Consider the following 17,231-nt stretch of genomic DNA (forward strand, 5'->3'; position numbering starts at 1 on the left):
ATTTATTTTCCTTTATTCGCTACAATGTTTAAAATGGGATAAAAAAAAATTGAAACGTAGTTATGAATTTGGACCAATCGTGAACACATCGCGTGGATTTTGGACCAATCATCGCTTGGAATTTACCAGCGCACGTTAGGACTTCCGTTTGTCTATTGATGTCGTTTGTGTGTGTTATTTATTTAATTGTGCGTAAAAATTGCTGATTATTGCACACAAAACACATGGACTGTGTTACTAAAATGTAACGGGTCACTGAAACCATTAGCATATTGCAGACACGAATATCAATATTGTAGGACGCGTCGCGGACGAAGTTGTCCTTTGTTTTGCCAGCCTGCAGTGCAAGCAAGCTAGCTAAACCTGAAACTAAACTAGCATCTCTAAATAGTGTTCTTTCTCGGAAAATCGGAGTCAGTACAGCAACTACAAAAAGCAAAATGACTTCAGCCTCAACGAAGGTAGGTTGGTTTTAGCCCTTGTTAACTAACGTTATATTTGTTATTTAGCTAGATGCTGCAAATCAAATCTAGCTAACGTTCAAAATAGCAAGCTAACGTCGTTAATTTCAATTTGTACCTGTGTAGAACAATAGCTAGATGTATTCCAAAGAGAAACATGTATTTTACTTGTCTTTGCTATACCAAGGAAACTCTTTTGAAAATGCATAATTCGTTTTATGATAAGTCAGGCAAGGACGTGGCTGAATTAAAGTTTTGGCAAAGTTGTCCTTTATGCGTGTATATAAGCCACCACATGGTGGCGCTGTCTACATGGTGCAAAAACCCTCAATTATCTGCTCTTAAACATTTAATTCTGCATTAGAACAGTACAAAATACCAAATCTGTAAAACATGAACAAGTCCTATATTGCTATAATATGCCACCAGGCATTGCCTTGCAGGTGTTATACAGTTGGTCACACATACCAGGGTTGGGTTCAATGCCAGTCAATTCAGATCGTAAACCAAATTCCAATTCAAAATGTTCCTCATCCAAAATCATTGAAGAGAATTGGAATTGACGCCAACCCTGATACATACTGTACTCCAACCTTAGCTACTGCATCAAAATAAAATAGGAGAGGATAATTCAAAGGTATTAGTGTTTTTGAGTTGTTTTCTGGGTTCATGTCACAGGTTGGAGAGATCTTCTCAGCAGCAGGAGCAGCTTTCACTAAGCTGGGTGAGCTGACCATGCAGCTGCATCCCGTGGCTGACTCCAGCCCTGCAGGGTGAGGGGAACACACGCCGTAGGGTTGGCCCGATATAGGATTCAACTGAATATCGTGATATTTGACATTGACAATATATTGTGAAGTGCAAGACTATACTCTATTTGAACTTTACAACTCAAAACTGTGGTTTTATAAGTTAGTATGTTGAAAATGAATTAAGTCATATTTGTTCGCCATATGAAGATCATATATTGAGAATGCAACTATAATGTTATAATTGTAGTCGTAATCATTTAGTCATTAGTGGCGCAGAATTATTATATCGGCTATCGCGATATTTGGAATAGCATATCGTAGAAGAGGTCTCCCCAAATATCACCCAACCATAACACACACACACACACACCAAGTTGCATGTAGATAAAGAACTGTATCGATTGGCCTATGTAGCATTCCATGTCTCTATTCTACATTATAAGCCTGTCTACTGACCACGACTTGGTTATTTTTGGGCTTGTGTCACTGGTAGTAGACTCTGATTCATTTGCTGTGCTCTGTGGAATATTCATGCCAAGAAAAACACAGAGGAAACACTGCTATGTCATTACCACGAAGCACATGACATCCTCTCTTAGTCACTGGGCGGTGGAGGTGATCCTCTCAGTCTGAGGGGTTCTGAATGAACATGAGGAAATAGAGCATTAATTGCTGATCACCTACTGGGTGTTACCGCTGTGAAATGGCTAGCTAGTTAACGACTGGGTGTTACCGCTGTGAAATGGCTAGCTAGTTAGCGACTGGGTGTTACCGCTGTGAAATGGCTAGCTAGTTAGCGACTGGGTGTTACCGCTGTGAAATGGCTAGCTAGTTAGCGACTGCGTGTTACTGCTGTGAAATGGCTAGCTAGTTAGCGACTGGGTGTTACCACTGTGAAATGGCTAGCTAGTTAGCGACTGGGTGTTACCGCTGTGAAATGGCTAGCTAGTTAGCGACTGGGTGTTACCACTGTGAAATGGCTAGCTAGTTAGCGACTGGGTGTTACCGCTGTGAAATGGCTAGCTAGTTAGCGACTGGGTGTTACCACTGTGAAATGGCTAGCTAGTTAGCGACTGGGTGTTACCGCTGTGAAATGGCTAGCTAGTTAGCGACTGGGTGTTACCACTGTGAAATGGCTAGCTAGTTAGCGACTGGGTGTTACCACTGTGAAATGGCTAGCTAGTTAGCGACTGGGTGTTACCACTGTGAAATGGCTAGCTAGTTAGCGACTGGGTGTTACCACTGTGAAATGGCTAGCTAGTTAGCGACTGAGTGTTACCACTGTGAAATGGCTAGCTAGTTAGCGACTGGGTGTTACCACTGTGAAATGGCTAGCTAGTTAGCGACTGGGCATTGCCACTGTGAAATGGCTAGCTAGTTAGTGACTGGGTGTTGCCACTGTGAAATGGCTAGTTAGTGACTGGGTGTTACCACTGTGAAATGGCTAGCTAGTTAGTGACTGGGTGTTACCACTGTGAAATGGTTAGCTAGTTAGCGGTGGTTATGTCACTTGCTCTGAGACCTTGAAGTAGTTGTTTCCCTTAGGTAACAATACTTCGTAGGTGACTGTTGTCGATGTGTTCAGACGTTGGGGCAAAGAGAGAAATGGAAGCAACAGTGTTCCGTGAGCAGAATGACTGATCTATAATCATAATGGGTAGTTATTTAGGATGCAAGGTGATTTGTAGATCAGGGATTCTGCAATCTGTGCAGTCCAACTGCAATGTAGCTTAGTGGATCTGAAACACGCCCTGTGTGTCATTACAGAGCTAAGTGGACGGACACTGAGATTGAGCAGCTGAGATCGGCCGTGGTGAGATTTGGTGATGACCTGAACTCTCTCAGCTCTGTCATCAAGGAGCGTACCGTGTAAGGACACACTCTCCCTCTTCTTCGTCTTTCCCCTTTCTCTCCCTGTCTTCTCATTCCTAATGGCCTCTTATCAAGTTTCAAGTTCTATTTGTCTATAGTAAAATGCTTAACTTGCAAGCTCTAGCCAACAGTGCAGTAATATCAAAGTAGTATAACAAATAATACAACAAAATAGATCTAATAAAGAAGCATGTCTCTCTACGTGTCATTTATTCTCTTTCTCCTTCACCCAGTCTCGCTGACTTACCTTGTATCTCTTTCTCTCATTGAACACTTCACGTCTAAGTGGTGTCTAGTCAGATCTTTTAAGAGGTAGCTAGCTCCAAAGCTAAGAAGATAGATAGACTATCAGTGACACAGGCCCTGATGAGATAAACCATCACTAGAAGATCATCCGTTGTACTGTCTGTCTACTAGTGCTAAAGATCTGTGTCAAATTATGATGGTTTCCTTTTTTTCTTAAGTGTTTGATGACAGGTTACTGGTTGAATCCCCACCACCACCGCTAACCTCCCACCTTGTTTCTCCTCATCAGGGCTCAGATTAAAACCACAGTCAAGAGGAAGCTATATGACGAGAGTGGGATGCCCATCTCCACCGACTCCCCAAAGAAGACCGTGAAGAAGACCGCTGTCACCATGGCCACCACGGCAACTCCAACTGTCATCGCTGTGCCAACTGCTCAGGTCATCTTGCCGGCAGGTCTCCAGGGCAACGTGACCGTGGCTCCTCCCGCTATGAAGAAACAGAAGACCTCAGGTGAGTGGAGATGGATGGATGAAGGAATCATTCAGCTTTTTAGTTATATTCACCTTGGCAATGCTTTTTATTCACACTCCACACTGAAATCTACTTAGGGCACTTAATGAAGACATGAAGTGTGGGAACATCCATTTATTGGCATTTTATCAAAGTGTCATACTGATGTATTGTTTTTCAACAAAATGTCCATATCATATTTCCGAGGTTTTTACATTTAGCTAACCATCCCGTCCTCTCTTCCTGCCTGTGTGTTATAACGTGTTCCAGCAGACGTGACCCTGAGTGCTCTGAATGACTCTGATGTGAACTCTGACTTGGAGGGACTGGGAGAGGGATCCAACTCCAAGAAACTAAACTTCGATCAGGGTGAGAGACACAACGGCCTTCTTTACTACTAGGGATGCACCTATATGTTCATTTTGGCTGATACCGATATCTGATCATTTCCTTGCCAAAAACCCTGATATCGATATTAAAACTGTAAGCGGCCTTTGAAGCATTCTAGTACAGTTAAATAGTTAACACACACACACAGACGCAGCGGTCTAAGGCACTGCATCTCAGTGCAAGAGGCGTAACTACAGTCCCTGGTTCGAATCCAGGCTGTATCTCCATGATTGGGAGTCCCATAGGGCGGCGCACAATTGGCCCAGCGTCATCTGGGTTTGGCCGGGGTAGGCCGTCATTGTAAATAGTAATTTGTTCTTAACTGACTTGCCTAGTTAAATAAAGGTTACACACACACCACATTGACCAAAATGTTATTTTTTGGGCATTTATATATGTCCGCATTACCAGTAAAACATAATCAAAACCTATTTCTTTCACTTACTTGCTGTGCTATTTTATTGTTAATTTGTTCAGTCGTTTCTTTCTCAACCAGGATTTCATCATACATGTCAAGCAGTGCAGTTTCAGCTCTGTCTGTCCGTGTCCTCTTCCTCGGTGCCCACTGTCACTGTGTCTGTTTCCATCTTGTCCAGCTCTGTCTGTCCGTGTCCTCTTCCTCGGTGCCCACTGTCACTGTGTCTGTTTCCATCTTGTCCAGCTCTGTCTGTCCATGGCCTCTTCCTCGGTGCCCACTGTCACTGTGTCTGTTTCCATCTTGTCCAGCTCTGTCTGTCCGTGGCCTCTTCCTCGGTGCCCACTGTCACTGTGTCTGTTTCCATCTTGTCCAGCTCTGTCTGTCCGTGGCCTCTTCCTCGGTGCCCACTGTCACTGTGTCTGTTTCCATCTTGTCCAGCTCTGTCTGTCCGTGTCCTCTTCCTCGGTGCCCACTGTCACTGTGTCTGTTTCCATCTTGTCCAGCTCTGTCTGTCCGTGGCCTCTTCCTCGGTGCCCACTGTCACTGTGTCTGTTTCCATCTTGTCCAGCTCTGTCTGTCCGTGGCCTCTTCCTCGGTGCCCACTGTCACTGTGTATGTTTCCATCTTGTCCAGCTGTGTATGTAACATTTCATGTAAACCCTGTTTCTTGTCTGCATCGAAGTAGCGGTCCTTGTACCTAGCATGGAGCATGGTGGTGACACAGTAAAGAGGCTCAGAGAGAATGCCTGTTAAAGAAGTAGCGGTCCTTGTACCTAGCATGGAGCATGGTGGTGACACAGTAAAGAGGCTCAGAGAGAATGCCTGTTAAAGAAGTAGCGGTCCTTGTACCTAGCATGGAGCATGGTGGTGACACAGTAAAGAGGCTCAGAGAGAGTGCCTGTTAAAGAAGTAGCTGTCCTTGTACCTAGCATGGAACATGGTGGTGACACAGTAAAGAGGCTCAGAGAGAATGCCTGTTAAAGAAGTAGCTGTCCTTGTACCTAGCATGGAGCATGGTGGTGACACAGTAAAGAGGCTCAGAGAATGCCTGTTAAAGAAGTAGCGGTCCTTGTACCTAGCATGGAGCATGGTGGTGACACAGTAAAGAGGCTCAGAGAGAATGCCTGTTAAAGAAGTAGCTGTCCTTGTACCTAGCATGGAGCATGGTGGTGACACAGTAAAGAGGCTCAGAGAGAATGCCTGTTAAAGAAGTAGCGGTCCTTGTACCTAGCATGGAGCATGGTGGTGACACAGTAAGGAGGCTCAGAGAGAATGCCTGTTAAAGAAGTAGCTGTCCTTGTACCTAGCATGGAGCATGGTGGTGACACAGTAAAGATGCTCAGAGAGAATGCCTGTTAAAGAAGTAGCTGTCCTTGTACCTAGCATGGAGCATGGTGGTGACACAGTAAGGAGGCTCAGACAGAATGCCTGTTAAAGAAGTAGCGGTCCTTGTACCTAGCATGGAGCATGGTGGTGACACAGTAAAGAGGCTCAGAGAGAATGCCTGTTAAAGAAGTAGCTGTCCTTGTACCTAGCATGGAGGTGACACAGTAAGGAGGCTCAGAGAGAATGCCTGTTAAAGAAGTAGCGGTCCTTGTACCTAGCATGGAGGTGACACAGTAAGGAGGCTCAGAGAGAATGCCTGTTAAAGAAGTAGCTGTCCTTGTACCTAGCATGGAGCATGGTGGTGACACAGTAAAGAGGCTCAGAGAGAATGCCTGTTAAAGAAGTAGCGGTCCTTGTACCTAGCATGGAGCATGGTGGTGACACAGTAAAGAGGCTCAGAGAGAAGGCCACTGAATCACTTGTTCACAGCCTCCAGTACTTCTGTAAGTTTTAACCCCACGGTCTGTGTGGGCAGTTTGTTGAGTGTTTCAATGCCATGACAGAAGGTATCATGTCTGCTGCAGACGCAGTTGATGAGATTATTTCTCCAGTCAGTTGTTTGAATGAAGCTAGCTAGTGTGTTCATGTTTCAAACATGTTCTCAAATACCATTTGAAATGGCAGCAGCGGTTTTGAGAAGAAGCAGCACATTCTTGAGCATGCAATATGCTATATTGTAATTACTTCGCCACCATGGCCTAGTTATTTCCTTAACTTAACTAATTTGCACTCACTGTATATAGACTTTTTGTTTTCTTTTGTTCTACTGTATTATTGACTGTATGTTTTGTTTATTCCATGTGTAACTGTGTTGTATGTGTCGAACTGCTTTGCTTTATCTTGGCCAGGTCACAGTTGCAAATGAGAACTTGTTCTCAACTAGCCTACCTGGTTGAATAAAGGTGGTGGGGGGGGATGCCGACCCGCTGTGCAGACTCAGCATGCTTATGGGGCTGACATCGCTGGTCCAAATGTCAGTTGTGAAGCTAATAGCAGTGACGCCCATAGCAAGTAGCTCATGGGTGTGTTTCAACAATACTGTGTAACTCCGGGAAGGGCAACATCTGAAAAATAGCGCACTTGGTAGTGTGTACCGGTGCTCGACCAGACGGCGAAAGCCAACATCCAGGACAGCGAACAGTGGATTGTCAAAGGCAATGAATTCCGTTATCTTGGTGTTAATGGATTTCACCTTTGAGTTGTCTTGCTGAAATGTTCTTACTCTTTCAAATGACTGCTGGACTTCAACTTGTCTAGTTGTTGTAAGTGTGCGCTTAGTATTTTTCAGCTTTTTGTTCTGTGTAGAGCTGTGTTTTGTGTGGCGTCATTACATCATCTACTTATGTTCTATAGGTATACACATCAGCTTTGACATCGGTGTTAAACTAGACAGAGATCGGGTCGATGCCGATGTTGGCATTTTTAGCTAATATCGTCCGATTCCGATATGCTCACCGATATATCGTGCATCCCTAGTTACTACTATTCACTACTGCTGATCGTGATAATGCACAGCCTTTGCTATTGACTGATTGAGGGGAACCCAAGAATTAGGCTATTGTTCATCAAGATCAACCTATTTGGCCGGGGTAGGCCGCCATTGTAAATAAGAATTTGTTCTTAACTGACTTTCCTAGTTGAATAAAGGTAAAAAAAATGGTGTATCTGAAAACTGTAGGGCAATTCCACGGTAAAGGAATTGTGCGGAGACTCCTGAATTGTCACTTAAAATGTATGCCAAAGAAAAAAACATTGTTTTTCGAAGTTTAACAAACCATTACAACTCTACGAGCAATGACTGGAGCATTTTACAAACACACATTTTACTGAAAGAACTGCGCAGATGCAACATTTGGTAACAGAAAATCTCCCTCATTATGCGACCACGTTTTCCAAAAACTCAGTTAAATATCTGCTCTGAATTAAGATTCAACAAAATAATGGGGCGTCAGCGATGACGCATTGACTTTGAAAAATAATCTTTTAGTTATTGAACTACAGTAAGTGAAGTGGGTTTACACCCAGTTACAGAATTTCATCATGGTTCACTGATCTGTACTAGACAGAAATGCATAATTATGGATATGAATGTCATTATCTTCATGGTGTTGTATCCTAAATAGGTATATAAATATGCAATATCCTCCTTTGAATAACTTGGGATTATTCTACACACTGGCTATTATTTTAATGAGCAAACAAGACCAAATTTGGTTGGTCCAGACCAAATCTGAACAATCATAATGTCTTTGGTTGTGTACTCAACTATACTGTACTGTCCAAACTTGTGAACCCAACTGTAGTTTGTGACTATGATTTCCCCATTGTAGCTAGTTAGTGATTTGGTATTGGAATAAAGTTTTAATCACTTAATTCATAAACAAAATGTAATATCAGCAAGAACACTTTTTGACATGTCTACCCATTCTTGTTACTTATGTGAACTTTCATAAAGAATATATAGGCTTAGATATACTTAACTAAAATATAAACGCGCAACAATCAACGATTTTACAGAGTTACAGTTCATATAAGGAAAACTGTCAATTGAAATGAATTCATTAGGCCCTAATCTATGGATTTCACATGACTGGGCAAGGGAGCAGCCATGGGTGGGCCTGGGAGGGCATAGGCCAATCAGAATGAGTTTTTTCCCCCACAAAAAAGTGCTTTATTTCAGAAATAAATACTCCTTGGTTTCATCAGCTGTCGGGGTGGCTTGTCTCAGAAGCCGGATGTGGAGGTCCTGGGCTGGCATGGTTACACATGGTCTGCGGTTGAGGCCGGTTGGACGTACTGCCAAATTCTCTAAAATGGCATTGGTAGAGAAATGAACATTACATTCTCTGGCAATAGCTCTGGTGGACATTCCTGCAGTCAACATGCTAATTGCAGGCTCCCTTAAAACTTGAGACATCTGTGGCATTGGGTTGTGTAACAAAATTGCACATTTTAGTGGCCTTTTCCTCCCAGCACAAGGTGCACCTTTGTAATGACCATGCTGTTTAATCAGCTTCTTGATATGCCACACCTGTCAGATGGATGGATTATCTTGGCAAAAGGAGAAATGCTCACTAAAAGGGATGTAAGAAAAATTGTGTACAACATTTTTAGAGAAGCTTTTTGTGTATGTAAAATTTCTGGGATATTTTATTGCAGCACATGAAACATGGGACCAACACTTTACATGTTGTGTATATATATTTTTGTTCGGTGTTTTTGGTAACGGAGTTAAAGCACAAGGCAATGTTTCTTAAACTTATAGAAGGCAGAACATTTTCTCAAATGAAAGTGTTATGTTGGCAGGAGTCTGTACTTCAACATTGTTTTGATATATTTTTCTGGAAGATGTTTAAGACCCCTTTTCCATCTGTTTGACCATAAAACAAAGCCTTGGCTTAATTCACATTTTGGGGATGGAAAATGGTTGAATGTATATATGCTGTAATTTCCCCCCAAAAATAGAGAACCTTAGTTTTCATTTAACATGTTCTTTTTCACATATTGCAGAAACGATATTGTTTAACAGAGTTTCTGGGGGAAAGTCAATTCTATTTTTCAACTAAAGTGTTTCTTCCCCCTGCTGTTTTTCTCTCCAGACAACCTGAACCTCGATTCTGGCCTCATCATGAACTCAAGTGACCTGCCGCTCCTCTCTCGTTGACCTCTCACCATTCGACCTTCAGACGACCTCTTGGCTCCATTCCAAATGGCACCCTGTTTCCTACATAGTGTACTAGTTTTGACCAGATCCCCATGTACCCTGGTCAAATGCAGTGCACTTAATAGGGTGCCATTTGAGCAGCCCAGGCATCTCTTCTATGAACAACAGCTGAGATCCTTCAGAAGATTTGCTTTGGCAGATCTCTATGGTTGTCTAAAAAGGATCCCTATTTAGTGCACTGCTTTTGGCCAGGGCCTATGATGCTATTGCTCTGGCAAAATAATTATTTCAGCCACAAATTTCTCTTGCATGAGGAATGTGTTGGTGGATGTAAATAGTGTTATTTTCTTTCATACTTAGTTTTTTTTGTACCATGCAAAAAGCCACTGTGCGGTGAGTCTAGGGTCCAGGCCGATACGAGTGACCAAGGCCTGTAGTGTGTCAATTGCCACTCTTGGTTTATGGCTATACATGAATTATGATGTTGGTACCTATCGTCAAAAATATTCCTTTATCTAGGCAGCCCTGTGACAATTGTAAGCGGTTGTATACTTAAGCAATAAGGCCTGGTATATGGCCAATACACCATGGATAAGGGTTGTTCTTACGCATGATGCAATGCGGAGTGTCTGGCTACAGCCCTTAGCTGGCCATATCACAAACCCCAGAAGAGCCTTACTGCTATTATAAACTGGTTACCAATGTAATTAGAGCAGTAAAAATACATAGTCACCCCTGTGGTATATGGTCTGATATACCATGGCTTTCAGCCAATCAGAATTCAGGGCTCAAACCAGTTTATAATATCATTGAGTTATTCATGAAATCCACCACTAAAAAGACAACTGTTTGAAAATCCTACTGGATAATGTCGCTATGAACTCAGAATTGTATCAAGGCATAGGAATTGGTTACAAATTCAGAGTTTAGTGTACAGTATTTTCCATTCTATGAAACACTGTGGCAAAGAACATTGATCAAAACATGACCCACCTTCATCCTTCAGTTTTCCCCCCGAAAACATTTGTCCCTGCCTGTTTCGTATAGAGGCCTCTCTCTAAAGACAGTGATGATGAAATTACTTGTGTGACTTGCTGAATTATGGTGAATAAAAGTTGAATTTAATACAACTAATGTAGTTGGCAGTAATTTATCAGGAGTCTTTATTAAAATAAAATGCTTTACAATTGAAGATACTGGTGGACACAGTAAAAGGGTTGTGAAACCCCATGTACACTACCACACAATAGCCCCCATTTTTTTCCCCAAAAGCTATGAATCAAATTAAACACCAACCCTCAAAAATGAGAGATAGCCACAACATAAAATAGTCCACTATGATGCCACTAACGCAGCGTATGCTGATGAAAATTCACTACTGAGTAAAAGAATAGTGGTACAGTACAGAATATGAACACAGCAATTGATACCATTCCAGGCTGATGGCTGGATAAAGATGTATTGTAGACAAGTGTGCGTCTGGCGTTAGCAGCACAAGCCATACTGGCAGCCCAGAGACAGGCTAGCTACCAGTAATGATGTGCTGCTAACGCCAGACACACTGGAGACGGCAGCTAGCTACCAGTAATGTTGTGCTGCTAACGCCAGACACACTGGAGAGAGGAAGAGAGACCAGCAGGCAGACCAAGGGAGAGTCCAAGAGCCAGGCCAACAGAGACGGATAGACCTCTCTTTGGAGCCAGAGACACTAAAGACCGAAGAGACCAGCCAAGTCGACTGTGTCAGACTGGAGAGGAAGAGAGTAGAGACCATCCGACCACCTGGCCTTAGTTTGTAGCGAGACGCCACCAGGCAGGTCGACAGGCCTCAGTCTCCAGACAAATCGAGGAGAGACCAGTAGCCAGGCCAACCAGCAGGACTACCAGGCCCCTTTGTCATTAGGAGTGTCAGACTGGGAGGGATCAACACTGAATCATGGTCTTTATAATTAGATAAATGTAACAATGGAGTGTAACTTGATTCATTCCTAGAGTAGAAATAACTGGAACATTGTCTTTCCTTTGAGTAATATCGGATTATAAAAGGTCACACTGACAATCACAGTTGTTTAGATACGTAAAAGTATTTTTTTCCAATGAGAGGAACAACCATGTCATGCTGAAAAGCTAGCAACAAACGGAATGCCAACGTAAAAAGGGGCAAAACACATGACATTGAGATAACAGTAAAACTGTCATGCTGACAACGTTACAGATTATACAAACACCACTGACATCAACTGCCAGTGCAGATAAGGGGGTCCTGCTTAGGAATGCAACATTGATCTGTCAGAATGTGAATTGCAGAACTCTTCTTTTGGAATGGGTGTGATTCCAAGGGCTCCCAGTGACAGCACATCATGATTTGGAGTTGCTTTTATATGCCTGCAAAACATGATGTGCTGCTAGAGGGTACCCAGGAGAGAGACAGAGAGACAGAGAGGGGATTCTCCATGGTATGGAGCTGTGGAGATAAAAACAAAACAAAAAACAACAACTGATAAATTACATAACATTGACAAGATTCCCACTCATAGTTCAGTACAAGCTTATTCTAGAACTTTCTTTAAATGACACAGAACAGAACCAAGATATTACATATAGGCCTGTAACATAGTTTAAAGACATGTCATTTTTACACTTGTGGCAAATTGCTTCTAGAGTTATATCAAAGAAACATGAGTTGTGTTTTCTTCAATAAAACACACAAAGACCAAAGAGATGACGATTTTAGGATTTTCTTGGCAAATGCAATACCGAGTAAATTCAATGTAATTGATAGGAATTTAAATTATAATACAAAATGTATTTACATAACTTCAATTATTTGAGACCACAAAATGGACGGTGGGAAAGTGGACAAAATGGTGGATGAAGAAGACACTTTCTGAACAGTTCACTAACTACACCAAAGGTGCTCACATTCATCTATTCACATTTTATCAGAATGTCAAGAAACCTAGTCCGTAAAAATATACTTTTAAAAAAACAACACTTTGTATAATATTTAATCCTTACCATTTTTGCCTGTTTTACCCTTTTCTCTAGGTTTTACAGAGATTGTGTACTGAAAAGACTGCTACAAGCAACAGAAAAATACAAATACAAGCCAACAGGACCACATCCCCATACATCAATAATCATTATGAAATCAGCAGAATTATTTTTAGTTGCAACAACAAAGAAGATCACGTTAACCCTACCTTTGCCTAGAACATAGTCCAACATATTTACCCCCACCACCCCTTCACCGGAACAATAACATTATGTACTGCAGACTGCCAAACAGATTCACAAAAATAATGGGTTGAAATTAACACATTTAACTTGATAAGTAGAATCATAGCTAAAACGTGTGCCAAGCAGTGCCTATTCTAAATAAGAGAGCACCTGAAGAGATAGTGATTCTCATCAAGACAAGCTCCCCACCATCTATCCCAATAGTACAAACAGGAATAGGAACATGTCTATTTAAAATATATATATATATATATATATATATATATATATATATATATATATATAGATATTTGAGAGAACAGAAAAAGGGCCTGATCATAGAAATTACAGACACCACAATGAAACCGGATTGAAAATGTTCCTGGAACACCCTGTGCAGCAAAGACCAATGGAACGTGGTAGGGCCTCGTTGGACCTCACTGTCTTCAAGACAAGATCATCTTCAAATATGAGTAGACTGTGCATGTGTGTGAGTAAATGTGTGTGTGTGGACGGAAAGGAGGGGGTGAGGAAAAGAAGGAGAAAAGAGAAGTGAAAAGTAGGGAGGCCGAGGGCGAAGAGAGAAACTGTCCCCACAGGTGTGAGCTTGACAATGAAATTGACTAGCAGCGATGCACCTGAGCTCCAACGAACGTAGCAACCACAAGACACACACCTCAGAGAGAGGGAGGGAGAGGGGGTGAGAGGGAGAGGGGGTGAAAGTCAGAGGGCAGAGGATGCACGGCAGGCCTCTCTGACTGTGTGGCTACAAGGGGACAGTTCTTGGCTTTAGGAGTTGAAATAGAACTGATGTGGCCCTCGAATCAGGCTAATCAAACACACAATTGAATATACATTTGAGACAAGTCAAACATGCACTACAGTATGGTGTTATCAAGACACGGAAGGGTCACTTGGCAGTTTAAACAGAACTGATGTGTCCCTCAGATATGGCTAAGCTAACACGATTCCAGTTTAAGAATACAGATAAGAGACAACCAATTCATACATTTGTTTTGTTGTTTTATCTAGACACATATCTGGAATCCGTTTTGTGATCTGTTGAAAAAAAGTCAGAGAGACAACCTAGGAACAGTAATTAGCCAATGAAGCTAATTACTGAAATATGGAAAAATCTCTAAAAGCTACAAAAAGTATTACCTAAGTAGTGCTGGATTTTTTAAAAATTGTAATTGTAGTGATAGTCGTATTAAGTAAGAAAAATATTTGTTTTTTAGGAAGGGGGAGGTAGAAAAACATATTGCACACACCCTGTGGTGTACTTAAACTTTACACTTAGAAAAGTTGGATTTCCAAGGCATAAAGTATACCGAAATGAAACTTTTCACAGAGATACTATTGATATGAATTCATTTTAACCAAATTAAACACTAATTAGCCATACTTTTAGACTTTAAAACAAAATCACAATTTTAACCCTACAATGTGGAAGAGAGAAAACTACTTCAAGGTCAAATAGCAAGCATTTGTCCTAGTAGGGCCAGAGACTAAAACCAACACAGTATTAATTAATTGCAACCTAATTCACAACTTTCATGCAATTAGACATTCAAAACCATGTAAAGAGCAGAAGGGTATAAACTACTAGCTTATTTGAGGCTAGTGCCACACGACCACATTCATAGTATTATTGAAATCAGAAAAAGTAGGCTCATTAGACGACATTTAAACAAGCCAGTGATCAGAATGCAGTCATCAAGCATCCGTTTCTGTCTCTCCCTATGGCCAGATAGGCTCATTCAAAAAGAGTAAGGACATAAAGAACAGGGGAGAGAGAGGAGGACTGACAGAGAACAAACGAGAACGAGCAGGGTAGAAGGAAAGAAAGAGAGAGAGAGAGGGCAGGGGAGAGAGAGATGTACAGGGTAGTAGAAAGAACACATTTTTCAGTCTCTCCCTCTCTGGCCTATGCTTGTCACTCTACATTCAAACCTAAGACCATTTTAAAATACCTGAAACAGAGAGAGGGAAAGAAGAGAAGGAGAAAAAGGGATTCACTTACCTCGGGGGAATGGTTGGGAGCCAATAACAATCTGAACACCACCTTCAAATCCAATCCAGTTCACACCTTGTGTATTAGCAGACTATTTCTCCTTATATTAATGCAGCTCTTCAAAGTGTTCTAAAGGCCAATTGTTCTCTCCACACACACAACACACACACACACACACACAAGTAGCTTCAACTAAAACTTCACTAATAACACAGACTCTAAACAGAAAAAAATAACATTTAGATTCTCAAAGGAAATGTGTATCACTTGGGGAATAACCCAACCTAAAATAATAATAATATATAAAAATTTAAAAAAGTAAAATAAGCCTTATAATTGGGGGGCTTCCCTTTCTAATTGGGGACACTTCCTGAACCAAGTCCTAGAATATTTCCCCAAAACCTTTGGTTCTTTTACACCCCCCACCCCACCCCACCCCATATATCTCCCCTGTAAAAAACAAGGTCTTCTGACCTCAAATGGGACTTCTTGGATAAATAAAAGTTAAATTTAAAAAATGAAATGCCCCCGTACTACACCCAAACCATAGTCCCACTTACCCTCCCGCCCCCCCCCCTCTTCACCCCCACCGGGCCCCAGGGCAGGCTCCTGTGCTGTGCAGTCCCTCTCGGCTCTACGCTGAAGCTAGTGAGGAGGCTTGGGAACTTAGTAGGCATAAAAAGGCAAGGGGAGCCGTTACTCTTTTTCCCTCGGCATCACTTTCTACAATAAAAATGGTCATTTTCGGAGCCGCCAAAAAATCCGAAAAAAAATCTGGGGGTTGATGAGGTACCGGGGGAGACCGGTGTGAAATTTGGGGGTCGTGGAGTGAAGCGTTCGGCTGGAAAAAATTAATTAGCGAGGGTAAGTTTTTGTCTAGTCTGGGCTGCACTAGTGCAAGCTGCAGACGCCACTCGCTTCGGTTTCTTGACGTCTTGCCAAGACTTTCACTCTGCCAACGAAGGGAGAAAGAGAGAGGGAGGGAGAGAGAAGGGAGGGGGGACAAGAGGGAACAGGCTAGACTGCGGAAAAGCACAGAGAGAGGGGGAAATAAAAATTAAGGAAAGTGTTGTTGCGCGTTTGTGTGTTTTTTTTTGCCACAGCGACAATGCTGAGTTTCTCAGCAAAAAGTCATTAAAAAAGTAATAAGCCACAAACCACAAATGAACGTCCCCGAGCTGAACAATAAAAACAATTGAGATACGACTACTTTCCAAGATTGGCCCAAGTCCCATTTCGCGTTTGACAGAAAAGAAAAGGACGAGCGAGCGAGTGAAAAGAAGAGGAGAAAAATACAACAAATATTTAAAATTGCAATCTGAGTCTCACCGACCTTTGAGGTGTCCGGCATTGTCGATAAAACAGAAAAGCAGCATTGAAATAATTTGACTAGGTTCAGTGAGGAGTGGAAGGAAGAGAGCAAGCACACAACGTGGAGAAAATCTAGTACTGGATCTACAGATAGTTTTACCGAGGACAGAGGGCCTCAAATGCACACACACACACACACGAGTGCACGTACAAACACGCGCGCACACACAATACGAAAATAAAAAGACAAAGGCCTAGAATGCCAGAATAATAAATAGAATGTTGAAACTTCACACACAATTCTGAGATTCTGACTCCAAAGTAAAACATATCATAGTTGACTTGGCAGAATCCAAATACTTCTGAATAGGCACTGTCTGGTTATTCTGGTAGCTGTTGGTAACCGGGACCAGTACAAAAGCTTAATCATTACATTCTAGATTTTTTTTATGCCACAGCATTCAACTGGCAAGCACAAATGAATCCAGACACAGACAATCATTATTAGCCTACCGGTATATGCCATGTGGTGTGAGCTAAGACAGTCAATATATCCAACCTCAGAACTATCAATGAAATATCAAGTCTAAAATCTTACCCCCAGCAAGCCAAGCACACAACCCAAATCAACTCCGTTGTGAAAATAGCTTCAGATAATATAGACACAAACCTCACAAAATGCACCGTGACGCAGAAGCTTCAGAAAAAGACTCTACAACTAGCCAGTCAGTCACCTGGGAAGAACTTAGCCATGCAAATATGGCCCATGATACAGCAATGCTCTGTGTCTTACTGTCTGACATCCATTACTCAAAATTAGGCCATGTTAAAATAAGAGATATATTTCACTCCATATAAGGAATGTTGTATGCATTTAATCAACCTCGATTTGAAAGAACACCTGTTTCATAGCAGTGCCATATGATAGCCTGAATATATTGTGGTTCTGTAGAAGTTAAAAGTCTGAGCTGAGTCAAATTGTATAT

General features: G+C 41.9%; 1 protein-coding gene across 4 annotated transcripts; it reads left to right on the plus strand.

The window, feature by feature from the left end:
• The first annotated feature begins 81 nt into the window (after positions 1-81).
• Positions 82-10,832, plus strand: LOC109882637 (chromatin complexes subunit BAP18). 4 transcript variants are annotated; one of them, XM_031791815.1, is made up of 7 exons: positions 96-461; positions 1,140-1,234; positions 2,981-3,082; positions 3,621-3,844; positions 4,115-4,213; positions 9,638-9,738; positions 9,832-10,832. In XM_031791815.1, the coding sequence occupies exons 1-6, from the start codon at positions 441-443 to the stop codon at positions 9,700-9,702; spliced, it is 606 nt and encodes a 201-aa protein (XP_031647675.1). In that variant the 5' UTR covers positions 96-440; the 3' UTR covers positions 9,703-9,738; positions 9,832-10,832. The 4 variants fall into 4 exon arrangements, with proteins under 4 accessions (XP_020330324.1, XP_031647675.1, XP_020330325.1 ...); XM_020474734.2 differs by having other exon boundaries at positions 100-461; positions 4,118-4,213; positions 9,638-10,832; XM_020474735.2 differs by lacking the exon at positions 2,981-3,082 and having other exon boundaries at positions 82-461; positions 9,638-10,832.
• The last annotated feature ends 6,399 nt before the right edge of the window (positions 10,833-17,231 follow it).

The sequence above is a fragment of the Oncorhynchus kisutch genome, linkage group LG16 (genome assembly GCF_002021735.2).
Source record: "Oncorhynchus kisutch isolate 150728-3 linkage group LG16, Okis_V2, whole genome shotgun sequence".
Lineage (NCBI taxonomy): Eukaryota > Metazoa > Chordata > Actinopteri > Salmoniformes > Salmonidae > Oncorhynchus > Oncorhynchus kisutch.